Genomic DNA, 13,352 nt, shown 5'->3' on the forward strand with positions numbered 1-13,352 from the left:
GTAAGTCACAATATTTGATAGCACCTCTGCCTTCACCTTCAAGAAGTTGTGTGGCTTGAAACTTTTTTTAAAGAATTTTTCTACTGCCTCTTGTGTCATTTTCTTTGAGTTTTACAAGCATGATTTCACGTTCTTTAATAGTTTGGTTCAGTTCCAATACTGAATATGGGATTTTGCAGAATCTGAATGCTCTTTAGTTTCATTAAATATTTCACTTATCATTGTGTCATGGATTTTCTTTCTTCCTGCCCTTGTGCACTGGTTAACACTGAAACTATAATTTGTATTCAGCTAATCTCTTGAGGAAGGGAATTGATATTTGGAAGACATTATGGCTAGGAATTGTAAGATAAGCCTCTGTCTCAAAAATTAGATTCCAGTTTGCTCATTTATTTCCTATCTACCTCATAAGATAGAAAGGAAGAGAGTCTCTTTAAGGTAAAAAAAAAAAAATCTGTTAATATTACCAATTAGTTTAATGTTCTATCCGTAACTATATATGTATATTACTGGGACTCATAGGAAATGACAGAGCAGGTGATGAGGCCATGCTCTTTGACTTGTAGTGACTATTCAGAACCATCAATATTTTCTTTGTTAGGAATCGATTGTTGAGGCAGACTAAGAGCAATATTTACTACTTCTAAAGGATTTTTTTTTTTTTAAGATGTCTTAATGAGTTAGCTAAGGAGTATTATAAGAAATGCCATTTATCTAAACCTAAATTCTGTTAGTGAGTAACTTGAGCTAGTAAGAATCCCAATAGAAAATACATTTTACAGGATTAGGACAGCTACTGAATTAAAACCAAAATAATTTATCACATAAATTAAAATGCTATATATATCTTTTTATCATTGTAGGAATAGGGGAAATGGCTCTTTGAGATTTTTCTTTTAAAATGTGTAGATGTTCCCAAGATACATAAAAGTAATGATCATTTTAATGGTTGCATTTCAGTTTACAGTGAGGGAAACACATTCTGAGGCAGAAAAAACATTTTGCTACTAGTCTTGATCCCAAGGGCCAAGGTAAAGTAACAAGGGTGTTCAGTTACAGTGTTAAGATCTAGCCTGTAGTTGTTTCCTATTATGTGAGGCTGACCTGTCTTGACCTTACTTATAAAGTGCCTGCTATAAATTTGGCCCTTGATTAATGTTTTATTAGCATAGATAACGTAGAGATCCCACACACATGTAAACCACAATGTAAGGTTCATCTGTGTAAGATGATTATCATGAACAAATCAGTTGCTGAGACTGAGTTGTAAGTACCAGTTACCTAGTAGTTATTCAGCTTGTCCAGGTCAAGCTTTCAGAGAGCATTCTATCAGTAAACTGTTTGGAATTGACTGTTTTCTTTTAAAAACCTGCAGTGTCCATCACAAACAGATGGAATCACTCCCCCAGCTCCATAAACAACATCAATAACTTATAGTCTAGCCTTAGCAGAGTGGTTGTCTCAGGGACAAATGATCCCTTGAAGACTGAAAAGTGTGCTTTTGGTTAGCAGAAAATATCTAAGTGATTGTTACTTCATTTTGTTTCTGACTCATAGCAGAGTTGTTTTTTTAAAAAGTGGGAACATAACTTTTGTTATGGGGGAGAGGAGAGGAGATTAATTTCTTAAAAATGGCTCCTTTTATCTATCTCCATTTTCCTCCATTGCTGTTTATAGGAGCCTTTAAAGTTATTGCTGAATTGGTCATTGCGGTGCTTTGTGGCTTTTCAGCATTCACTAAAATGAAATTATTATCCCTCGTATGACATGAACTGTATTCCAGAACTACTCTTTTCTTCTCTTTTTGCAGGTTGCACATTATTTTTCTTGCACATATACTAACACTTATACTAAAAAATTTCAGGCCTTGTATTTTATTGTATTTGTTATTGTTTTATGTATTTTTGCTATAACATTATAATCTTAAAAACTCCAAAGGCTGAAATCTTTTAATTAAAACTTAAAAATGGAAATAGTTGAATGATACTAATTTAGACTTTAACTGCATAATTGTATAATAAAAGTTGAATTTTTAAATTGTTTCTCTAAGTACTCAAGAAAAGAAGACAAGGTAGTTCTACAAAGGACAGAACTAATTTCAGCAAGTAAGGAAGGATGTCTGTGGGGTACCATGACATGTGGACTGTTAGAATAAATAAAATAAAATTAAGGACTGGAAGAACTGCCTAGAATTTGTAGAATCACAGAATTGCTATTATCTGCTGCCTTGGTGGAGACGAAGTCTTGGTCATCCAATAACCTTTGTAAACCAGGGTTTTATTCCCAATATTTATTACTAATTTTTTGGACTAACGATACCAGAGGATGTTCCAGTTTCAAGTGTGTTCTACTGTTTTTGTTTATCAGGCAAATAAGACAACTGAAAAATCTTTCTGGAAGAGAAAGAGGTCTAGAAGAAGAGATCTAAATCTCTTCTTATACTTGCTTTCAAATGTATTTTTTTCTTTTATGTGAAAGGTATGAACGTACCTCTCTCTCACAGCAGTTGAAAGTTTTATGTTTAGACTTGCCATGTTTTGGCTAGGATTCCCTGGACAGAAATATGTGCAGAAAGTTTGCCTCAGGGACTCATGAGATCTACAGTGTGTGTGCTGCATTCAGAATGTGTTGGTCTGAATTTCATCATGTTCACAAGTAACTAATGTGTTACATATATAGTTGCTCCCAGGCTTTCCAGATGTATCAGGTCCACTGCACATGTATAGCAGAATTGATTTGTTTGTGTCCAGTGAAATTTTGAACCTTGAACTGAAAAAAAAAAAATCTAAACTGGAGACTAGTATGTGAAAATACAGAACCATAAACCTACCCTAAAACTGAAATACAGAACTGAAGTCTTTTGAAGGCCAGGTTACAAGCACAGTAAAAAAAAAAAAACCAAACCAAAACAAACAAACAAAAAAAAAACCCCAAACCACAACTGTGTGGGAAAAAAAGGAAGGTACAGAATGTAAGTGAAAAGCTAAAGGAGCAGGTATTGGAAAATAACCTCTTTCTGTGCATGAAAAGAAATGTCAATTTCAGTACGTTGATACATTGAACATTAATCTGTTTTCAATAAAAATGAGTAAGTATTGTTCACTATTATTGTAATGTCTGGGAACACTATTAATGCTCTTTGAAACCTTGTTAAAAAGATGCCTGTACCCACTGCTTCTCTGTGTACTGAGCCATCTGTGCAGCAGAAGTATAGATTGTGAAACGTTTTCCTTAGCCTGCTGAACTTCTGTCAGTCTAGATTTCAGTCTTTGTACTTGCCTTTCACCTTTGGGTCCTCCCTTTAGGGAGAGTCTGTTTTGGAGCCTCAACCCGAGAGCTTACTGATGAGGGAATTTGTTCACCGGAACCATCCTTTCAGTGTGATTTGATTCACTGTCATAGCTGGTCCTCTCCGTTGGAGACTTCCAAGGTGTCCATACAGATTCCTTTATTCTACCCTGAAACTTATTATGTTTCCTCCTTATGCAGGAGATGGTCAAGCTATTATTTCTGAACTGAAAAAAAACCAGCTTTGTTTTACTTCTTGCATGTACAAATGTCTTTTTTGTTAGACTCTTATTTCCTCTACTTGACTAGTTAGCAAACAACTCCTTTGCTCTGTGAAGGTTAAAACTCTCTCCTGTCACTTTGATTCATTAGCACACTTTAGTGTGAAACATCTCTTATGCTAGACCTTGTTTTCTGTATCAGTCAGTGCACTAACAAACGTACTCGAGCTTGAGACTAGGCATGACAGTTATTATCCCCTTTGGAGTGATAATGGGTTTGGCATGGCAGGGGTTGAGGGATCAGTCTCCTAAGCATGCGGCAGCAATTATTCTTTCCGATTTTCAGTTGAAGAGACTCTTGAAGATGCTTAATTTTAATTTTCTCAAGCATAGTTGTCTTGGTCATCCAAATAATTAAGTGCTGTGTTCTATACATATATTTTTATACATCTGTAAATGAATGTTCAGACAGCAGTTGCTTTAAAAAACTGCCACATAAAGTTTGGTTGAAAGATAACCTCATTAAACTAGCAGAATACATGTATAATTTCCTCTCCTTTGCCCTTTCAAATCCTTAACCAAAACAAACAAACCAAAACTTAAGGATTGACATGTGTATCGAGGAGAAGCAGAACTAATGAAGTTTGTTTTTCTGTAGCTTTTTTTCATTGCTAGATTCTCTGTTGTCTAATGATGAATTAAATCTAATCAAAATTCTCCTGCCATATCAGAGGATTCTCCTCCTATATTGGATTTTCTATTATGGCTTTCAGTGCAGTTGAAAACAGCTTTTTTTTTTTTTTTTTTTAAGGATGCTTGCAAAGGCTTTTGTCCTCTGTTGGATATAAAACTTGTATAAAATTAATATTTTTGAGGAACTCTAGCCTTCTATTAAAAAAATTTGTTGGAATTATCCAATGAATTCAAAAGTTATTGGGAGAAGGAGGAAGGCAGACAGCATACAAATCTAATATCCTTAGCAAGTAAAAATTCCACCAAGCAACCAAAAAAGGCTCAAACCTCTCCAGAAATAACCAGATGTAACTGGTATTAGTCTCCCAATACATAACATCCAGTAGTATAAAATCTGGAATGCTGTAATCATCTGTATTTCTATAGCTTTTTTTTTTTAGAAGGAACTGTACTAAGAAAATTTCAACATATGTCACCTGCTGTTCCTTTTCTTAAACTGTATATATTACTTTTGACTGGTCATAGATGCAGATATTTTTTAATATTGAAATAGTTGGCAATCAAACTAGTTGGCCAATTACTTGCACACTTTCCTAACGGAAAATAGGGGACAGATGTAGGCTACCCCATTCAGTTGTCTTTCACTTGCAGTAGTGCGGTCACTCTCAAGGAATGAATGTTAGAGAATGTGTTGCCATAGGAGCAACTACTGTGATGGAAAATAGTTAGAAAAATACAGCTATTAATGAAAAAATGCATGATAACTGACAGACTTACACTTTGTGCATAATTGACCAAAAAAGGCTCAGGAAAAAAATGATAAATGTAGTCACATACAAACTGGAATTGATTACTACCAGTCTGGTCCCCTTATTGCAGCCTCCTTGCCCTGAGATTCTGATAACATAGAACCTGCACCTTAGTCTTGATTTGTAAGAGAAAAAAAGTGTTTTCCACATTTCCTTGCTTTTTCTTTTTAGCAACCCATTCTGTTTAGGTGGTAGGTTTTGTAAAAGGGATTTTTGGTGATTTAGTTTCTGAGTTTTTATGTTATTGTTTTGGTTTCATAGCAGAAGCAGCTTTGTTAATGTGTGCATTTGAACTACAGAAGATCATTAGGCTATAGACTTTAAACAATGTTTTAAATGTGCTGAAAATTAGAAATTGTAGCCTGGATGTGTTCCAGAGACAGATAAGTGACTTGAGGTGGGGTTCTTGACACTACATGATTTTTTTTGTGCGTGTGTGTGCACTAAGGTATAGTGTGACATGCACAACCATTTTTAAAACAGTTTTTTATTTCACTGAGTTTTGTTTGATCATCTGTGCATGGATTTAAATTGCATCATTTTTGTGTAACTGGAAACATATGATCTTTGCTGCAACATAATGCGTAAGCAGAAGCTTTTTGGGGAGAACTATATCTTAATGATTAAAAATTAATGTAAGCTTTTATTATTGGAGATGCTAGTAACTTTGGAGGGTATGTATGTGACAAAGGTAGGTTTTGCTTGTGAGAATATGTCATTAATTTGCTGGATCTATGAAAAAGCAAAATCATAAACCATTTTTGAGTGCCTGGGAATTCTTAAATGTTTTTCAATGTAGAAAGTTTTTAGTAACATCTGCTTTTAAAAAATAAATTAATGCAAGAGTAACAAGAAGGTATTTATACTGCAGTCTGTGTGTATACATGTATTGTACTATTGCTATCTGATCGAAAATTGTCAGAAATCATCTGTCATACTACCATGCAGTCTCTCTCAGAATATGAACAGAACCTCAGATCAGTTTTCACTAGGCTCTGACATGTCCTAAGTGGCTATCCTAGACAGAAAAAGTTGGATTGGTGTGTCCCTTCCTAGCTGACCTTTCGGAGCGCTGTTAAGTTTTATGCTATCGCATGTCCAAGTCACCATTTTGGTGAGTCTGCACGATTTTTGTGTTTTGTTTTTTTTTTTTTTCCCCTCTCCTATTTTAAGGGAGTAAATGTGTTCATACTTCAGTCTTTAGGACCTTATGGACTTGTCTGTATTTTTTGGTGATTGAATAGCATATCTGTAAAGTATCTGTGTTCCACAAAGCAATTGTAAAACTTCCTTGCAGCAGTAATTCCAACACTTAGCACATTGAGCAGTCAGATCCCATAAAAGACAGTGTGTGTCCATGTAGAACGTATCTCCTTCTGAAGTAAGAGACTCTCTTATATGCTAGGTTTATGAGGAGTGCAAGTAGGAAAGTTTACCTTTCTTGGCTATCTCAGAGTTCTCTGTTGTGGTAGCATCTGGAACATACATAATCTCTCCCTGTAGTACTTTATGAGAGATTTATGCCTAAACAGCTGTTGTAAATGTCACCTGTAAAGCTTTTTCCATATTTTGACTGAAACTGATAATTGTTGGACATCAGTAATACTAACCCAGAATTTATCCATCTCTCACTTTCTTTGCTTGCACGTATTTTTCTGTTCCATTTTTTCCCTTTTGTACCTTCTCCTTTTTGCTTGTTGTAAGGAGAAACTTGACTTTTTACTTGATCATCTAAGCATTCAGCAGCCAGAAATCAGAGTAAGAAGATTTCTTGCTTTGTCTCTCATAGTTTTCTCTTTCAGCGTAACAATAAAAATCAGAATATCTCATGTGTTTGGCTGGAACTCCTTCTCTCAGTGGTTTAGCACTTCATTCCTGACCCAGCGAAGTATGCAAGTATATATTTAACTTCCAGCATGGGATCCGTCCCCTTGCTTGTTTTTAATAGGTTTTTCACTTTTCAAAGTTAATCACATGTTTTTAAATATTTTAGTCCAGAAAGAAGGTGCTTAGACAAAGGAAGAAAAGTCTGTCTGAGACCTTGAATCTGGTGTGCACTGAAAGCAGAAGAGTAGGCCTGGTATCCAGAGTCTTTACCCCCATAGGTATTGTGGTCTAACTTCTACAGAACACGTCCATCCACGCTCCATCCAAACTCTTCTCATGTTAAAGATCAGAAAAAATCTTAGTTCAGTAACTTGTCATAAATGAAGCCAAACCAGAGGGGAATCTATCAGGGAAGGAGGAGTGTAAATCACCACATTCAACAGCATTTCGGTGTTTAATAACACTGAAAAAAATAAATATGTGAGATAGTAGTATAAGACAAACATGGTCCGTGGGTCTGCATACAGAGATTATGAAGCATAGGCAAGAAGAAAATTATTAGACTTCAGTTTTTCTTTCAGCTTGGGTGTGCATACTTTGAAAAAGACAAGAAATTAAATTAATCTGTTTATTTAGTCAAAGAAATGAAAAGCTGTCCTGCTGTGAAAAAAAGTATGAAGAGGTGTTTTGGATAGACTTTTTATTTAACAGAAAAAGAACTAATGTGATCTAGTTGCTGGAATAAAAAATAGGATAAAAGGAGACAAGAAATAGTTGTGTTTGTTTTTTTTTTTTTTTAATTTGACACTAATTACCTTATTATAAAACTTCTTTATGGGGGAACATGATGTAAAATATCTTTAAATCTTAAAAATAAAAAGTTGAGAGATCTTTCTGAAAGCTATGTTGTAGTTCAAATAGAAGGCACAGACTTGATGGAGGAAATGAAATTATTTTGGGGAAAACATGCGTGATCAGTTCTGTGTAGGAGGCCAGAGCAGGTACCACAGAGGACCATTATGATCCTTTAAATCCATGAAGTGTACTTACTGTCTTAGTGAAGAAAATCAGATTTTTCTAAACCTTTTTTTTTTTTCTTTAGAAGGAAGCATTTGTGTCTCATAAAGTTACCTGATCTAGTTAATACAGTTTATAGCCACTCACATATGTACAGAATGTGTTGTATGTAGTTTGGAGTTGAACTAATACTTTTGCAAGAGTCAGATTCTTGTCCTTGCCTCAGCAGTGGTCTACTCAGCTGGAAACAGTTGTTTCTATTGCAAGCAGCGAGCTACATTTAACAAATTTCTGTCCAATGTTTTGTTTGCCTCAAATGGAAAAGTAGCAGCTGCCAAGGTTCCCGAAATTAGTGTTTAGAAGTAGATGTTTAAAACTTCATTTTAGATATATAAGCAGAGATGTGTTCATTTATAGAGACGCTGAGAGCTTGTATTTGCCTTTGATTTTTAATGATGGCTATAGATTCTTCTGTTATATCACACCATCATTACATTTATGTATAGATATATATTTAGTTTGCTAAGTTCCAGACTTAAAGAGGGAAATTGAAAATAGATATCTGAGTGGCATGCTATGTATGCGGATACTGTTCTCATAAAGAAAGTCCAAACTGACCTAGATAATGATATGACTTGAATTGTTTATTAGAAGAAAGTTAATCTAAGCATATGCAGTGTTTGGAAAAGGTGACTGAAAAGAGAGATTAAAATTTTAAGTTCTTGAATGTAAATAATGAACACAACTGTCATACGGTGTAAACCAGTAAATTATTTCATATAGGCTTCATTTGTATTAGTAAATAATTTTTATCCTCACCTCCTGAAGACTTTTAGTTGCTGAATTTAGCAATTTGCAAGAAGGGAAGTAATTGTATAATAATTTATACCTAATAATATGAAGCTTTTACCTTTTTCTGAAAACAGCTTGAAGTTACCAGTAGGTGCTTATGTTAAGCTTGGACAATTCCCTAGTTGGTTGCCAAAATGACAAACTTGACTAGGATTTATATGCAAAATCATGTGTAAGTTTTATCTAGCTGGCCTAGCCCTGTATGGAATATCACAGAGAAAATGAAGAAAGTGTGTGGGATTAGTAAGTAGAGGTGGGGGTGACAAAACTGACAACTGATCCATAGGAGACCAAGGTCTTTCTGATACTCAAAAGCTATTTGTTTTCACTAGGTACACTTCTAGTCTGTTTTGAGTACGTTGTTCCTATGTGAGGGAAAGTAGTTCTTTGCTTTGTTTGGAACACGTCCATCATCTCTGCAAATGCATAGTAAGTGCCAGTGTACAGTCAGTTATGTACTGGGCTGCTTACTGGTTATGTTTAGTAGATAAAAAGGAAAATCCATGTTGTAAATCATTAAAAACAGTTATTATATGGGGTGCTTTCTTGAACAGATGAAAAAAAGTGGGAATTTTAGAGGATAACTTGTGTTAGATTAAAAGTGGGCCTTTTAGAGGATGATTAGTATTTTTCAAAGTCCGATCAGGTTAGCAGAAGGTATTGGTATTGACAAACTCAATGAAAATAATGGGGTGCTGTCCAGCTGTGTTAAATGTAAATTATAATACATGATACCGTAATACATGAGTATTTATGATGCCCATATTTATTTAGTCAGCTCTTCATTTAATAAAAAAATGTTTATTTAAATGATTACGTGACAGATTTGAATGTGCTACTGGGGATCTTGGAGAAAGAGGGGAATCAAATACTTGGAATCTGCCAGGACTATGAAATTTGTTGCTGGTTTATTAGTAGGGATTTATTTTTAGCTGAACATTATTGTAAATTATTAGAGACAGAGGTTTGGGGTTTCTTTTTTCAGTGTATGAGCAATGCCTTCTTAATTAGTTTATTTTCCAAATTTTTTTGAAGCCATGAGAAGTTACGAAATCGAAGTTACATTATTGCTGCAATGTTGGTTCTGCAAGTTTTTGAAAGTAAAAGTTTGTCACTAATGCATGCAGATAAATTGGCCAAATTGTATGTTTGTGGATCAACAGCTACTTCCATTCTAAAAGTGACTAAAAATAGAAAAAATTAAAAAAATTATAATGTTCTAAAACAGTGGCTTCTCTACAAGCCTCCTCAAACAGAAGATGAAGTCATGCTTCAAATAATGAATTGTGCATATTTCTTTTTTCAAGACTTCATCCATGGGGAGACAGTAATCCACTGACTTAACTGGTTCATGATCACATGGCCTCATTTAGCTGTTGAGCTGTAGCTTAGCCTTGTAGTGAGAGAGGCAATGAACAAAGAGCTTCAGGTGGTGTTCTGCCTCTGGATTTCTTCTCATTGGAGTAGGCTTGTGACCTGCAAGCCTACTGCAAGTGTGGAATTGTGAATAGCATAGGAAAAGAGACAGCAGAGCATTGATGATCATATTATCAAACATACAGACAGAGACAGGTGGAGCCTTAGTTCAGATAAGTAAGTTCTAGGGGATAAAATTAACATTGTATACATTAGAAGGCATCCTGCATAATAAATCCTGTGTTTGCAAAGAAAGGCTTTCAGTAGACTCTGAACTTGTTGAAATGTACTTTAGCTAATATATGTGCATGGCAAACAAGAGATTTTATCTTCTGCTACTCTTTTCTACATTAGCAGCTGAAAACCTAAAAAAAAAAAAAAAGCTTTACTAACATATTTTGAAAAGCTAACCAGTAGAGCATGTAATGGATTTATCTGGTGTATCTTTGAGTGATCCTATGGAAATGTGCACCTTCTAAAGCAGTGTAGCTCCTGTATAGCCAGTTTTAACTTTATGAATCCCAATATAACTAATTAAAAAGGAAATGTTTCTAGTAACAATATGTGAACTCACAGAATAATTGGGTTGTAATTCAATCTGTCAGTTCTGCTGCCATTCATAAACTCAGGGTTTATGAAGGCCTTAGAAATCTCAGATTGAATTACAGCTTTATTTTGTATATAACCTGGAACAATGTATATCTTAGCATTTCATTTGTGAGACTGAGGATGTTTTATAATTCTGAAACCATTACTTAAATGTATACTTACCATAAAATTCCAATTTTACATTTGGAGGAAAAACTATACTGGAGTGCAATTCACAATTTTTTATTTAGACTTTACATCAATTACATTAGGGCTTTCACTGTGGATGTTTATATGCATAAACTTCTTTTCTTTATCTTGTGTGTATGTGAAAGATTTTTCTTACATATCTATATTTCAGGTAAAACAAATGACTGTCTAGAGTGTTTACATTTTTTTTAATACTTAGTTTGGTTTACTATTGAAATACAATTTTACTAGTTGCCAGAAAATTACCCTTCAACCTTATTTATACCATTTTCCTAACACAATAAAGTCAGTTATGGAGCAGAGCTCAGAATATTTGCATATGTACTGTATTTACAGATTTTTATTTTAGGACTTCATTCTCTCAAGGCAGTTCTTAAATATTCTCTGTCTTCAGGTTGCTGAGTCAAACCATGAAGGACCATTTGGTAAGAGTGGCTAATGAAGCGGAATTTATCTTGAGCAGGCAGAGAGCAGAGGATATTAACCGCCATGCTGAATTTGAGGTAAGAAATGAAATCTTTAAAAAAAACACAACAAAAAAACCCCAACAAAAACCAACAACAATAAAAAACAAAACACCAAAACATCACAAGCCCACTGTGTTTCAGGATTCCAATGTGTGATACGGGCTTTTCAGCACAGGAGGTTCCATCCTGAAAAGTGCTTTGCAGTCGTAGGGTGTTTTAATAGTTTGCCACTAACTTTGATGGAAAAACAGGCTGTGCAAGAGCAGCTCGGAACTTGTCAGAATCTGCAAACCATAGTTTGTGGGGGAAGGAATTTTATCATACCAATGCTGCTCTTTTCCGTGAAGTAAATATCACTGTATATGTTAAAGCTGCTTAGCATCACAGTCAAGATGTAACTCTGAAAAAACCACCATACTGAAGATAAATGATAACAGCCTGTTAAGTGCAAAATGAAAAATTATTTTTTTTCTTTTTGTATCATTTTCTATTTCACTTAATACATCTCCAAAACCATTTTCCTTATGTTTTACACACCTCAGCGTGGTTTTGTTATGTTTTTGTATTTTCATCTCACTTAAGGGATTCTAAAGTGAAATAACAGTCTTTGTTTTTATAGGCTTGTAATAAAAATGCAAGCCTTCTTTCTGAATCACTTTAGTCATACCTCCAATTTTGCATCTTCGTTACATCACATATCTCCTTTCTCTGTGCTTTAATTATTGGGTTGTTTAAATGAAAACGAAGCTAAATCTCACTAAATTCACTAATATTCTGCTTAAAGAGTACTTAGTCTTTCTTCTGACATGTGATACTACTTGTGGTTTTGTTTTTAAAATGAAGCATTAAGAGATTGAAGGCACATTTGTGCTTAACGTATTTCTAAACTGTTTTTCTCTTAAATCTTTACTTGAAAAAATACTCCCCAAAGATGAAAGCATATTTGTCTTAGACAGTGCTTATGTTCTAAAGGTCATCTGTGTTGGCCCCAGGATTCAAGCTGTGCGTTGTTTAATAACATATCTGCACTTCATCTAGAGCTAGTTACCCCCTCCTGCAAACAGAGATGTTGTAAGATATCTACAGTACCATTTTGCAATGGTGAAATAGCAGGCATGTTTCATTTATTACATCAAGGGTTTGGCGACAGTCCTGTGGAGATGAAAAGTGCATCTTTTTACTTCATTGCCTGATAATCATTGGAGTGGGACATGCTTGACATCTTTTGCTCTGGATTTATGCAGAAGCTCCATGCATGACATGGCATTATTGATTAGATGGACAGCCCACTTCTTTTCTTGAGATGCAAAGGTGTGTGTATATGTGGGAAACCTGTGTGAAGTAAAGGGTTCTGTCATGTAAATGTGGGCTATCGATAAATACAGTTGTTGAGTGACAACTTCACTGTTAGCCTTATTTCAGTCTCAAGACACCTTTATGATGTCTGGAAGAAATTTACACTGAGCATCAACTTACATTTTTAATAATAGCTCTCAGTTTTGCTGTGACAACTCTCTAGGATAAGAGTTGTTTGATACTTTTTTTAAGTTGATGCTGTTTTGAATCTGTGCTATCTCAGTATGATGGCTCAAGGGGTTTAACACAGGTTGAACTTAAACAGAAGCTAGTGTACTAAAACAGCAGCAGTCTGTACATCAAGTTTAGTTTTGTTACTGTGTTGGAAAAACTTAAATCTAGCATCACTTCTGCAGGTGTGCAAATTGAGGATATACAACTATTGGATTGTACCAAATGCTTAAATAACAAACCTGGTGTCTCATGAAGTTAGCGTTACTGATGTCTGTGGCAGACTTCAGTCAGCATTACGTTTCTTTTGTGGAAGGGGGAACTGTTAGTCACATCCATTCGAATCTGCAGGTATCACATCAACAATCAGAAATTCCTGTGTATCGTGTTCTGTCCATCCATGGTATGGTCTGGTTTTCACACGTCCTGTCAAGTGT

At 34.9% G+C, this 13,352-nt stretch overlaps 1 protein-coding gene across 3 annotated transcripts in view; it reads left to right on the forward strand.

The window, feature by feature from the left end:
* LRBA (LPS responsive beige-like anchor protein) overlaps window positions 1-13,352 on the forward strand; it is a 416,017-nt gene that overhangs the window by 134,935 nt on the left and 267,730 nt on the right. For all 3 annotated transcript variants that reach the window (XM_076337080.1, XM_076337082.1, XM_076337081.1), the window contains exon 35: window positions 11,316-11,424. In XM_076337080.1, the coding sequence (XP_076193195.1) occupies window positions 11,316-11,424 (109 nt within the window). The remainder of the gene's footprint in view (window positions 1-11,315; window positions 11,425-13,352) is intronic.

This window comes from Aptenodytes patagonicus, chromosome 4 (assembly GCF_965638725.1).
Source record: "Aptenodytes patagonicus chromosome 4, bAptPat1.pri.cur, whole genome shotgun sequence".
In the NCBI taxonomy this organism is placed as follows: Eukaryota; Metazoa; Chordata; class Aves; order Sphenisciformes; family Spheniscidae; genus Aptenodytes; species Aptenodytes patagonicus.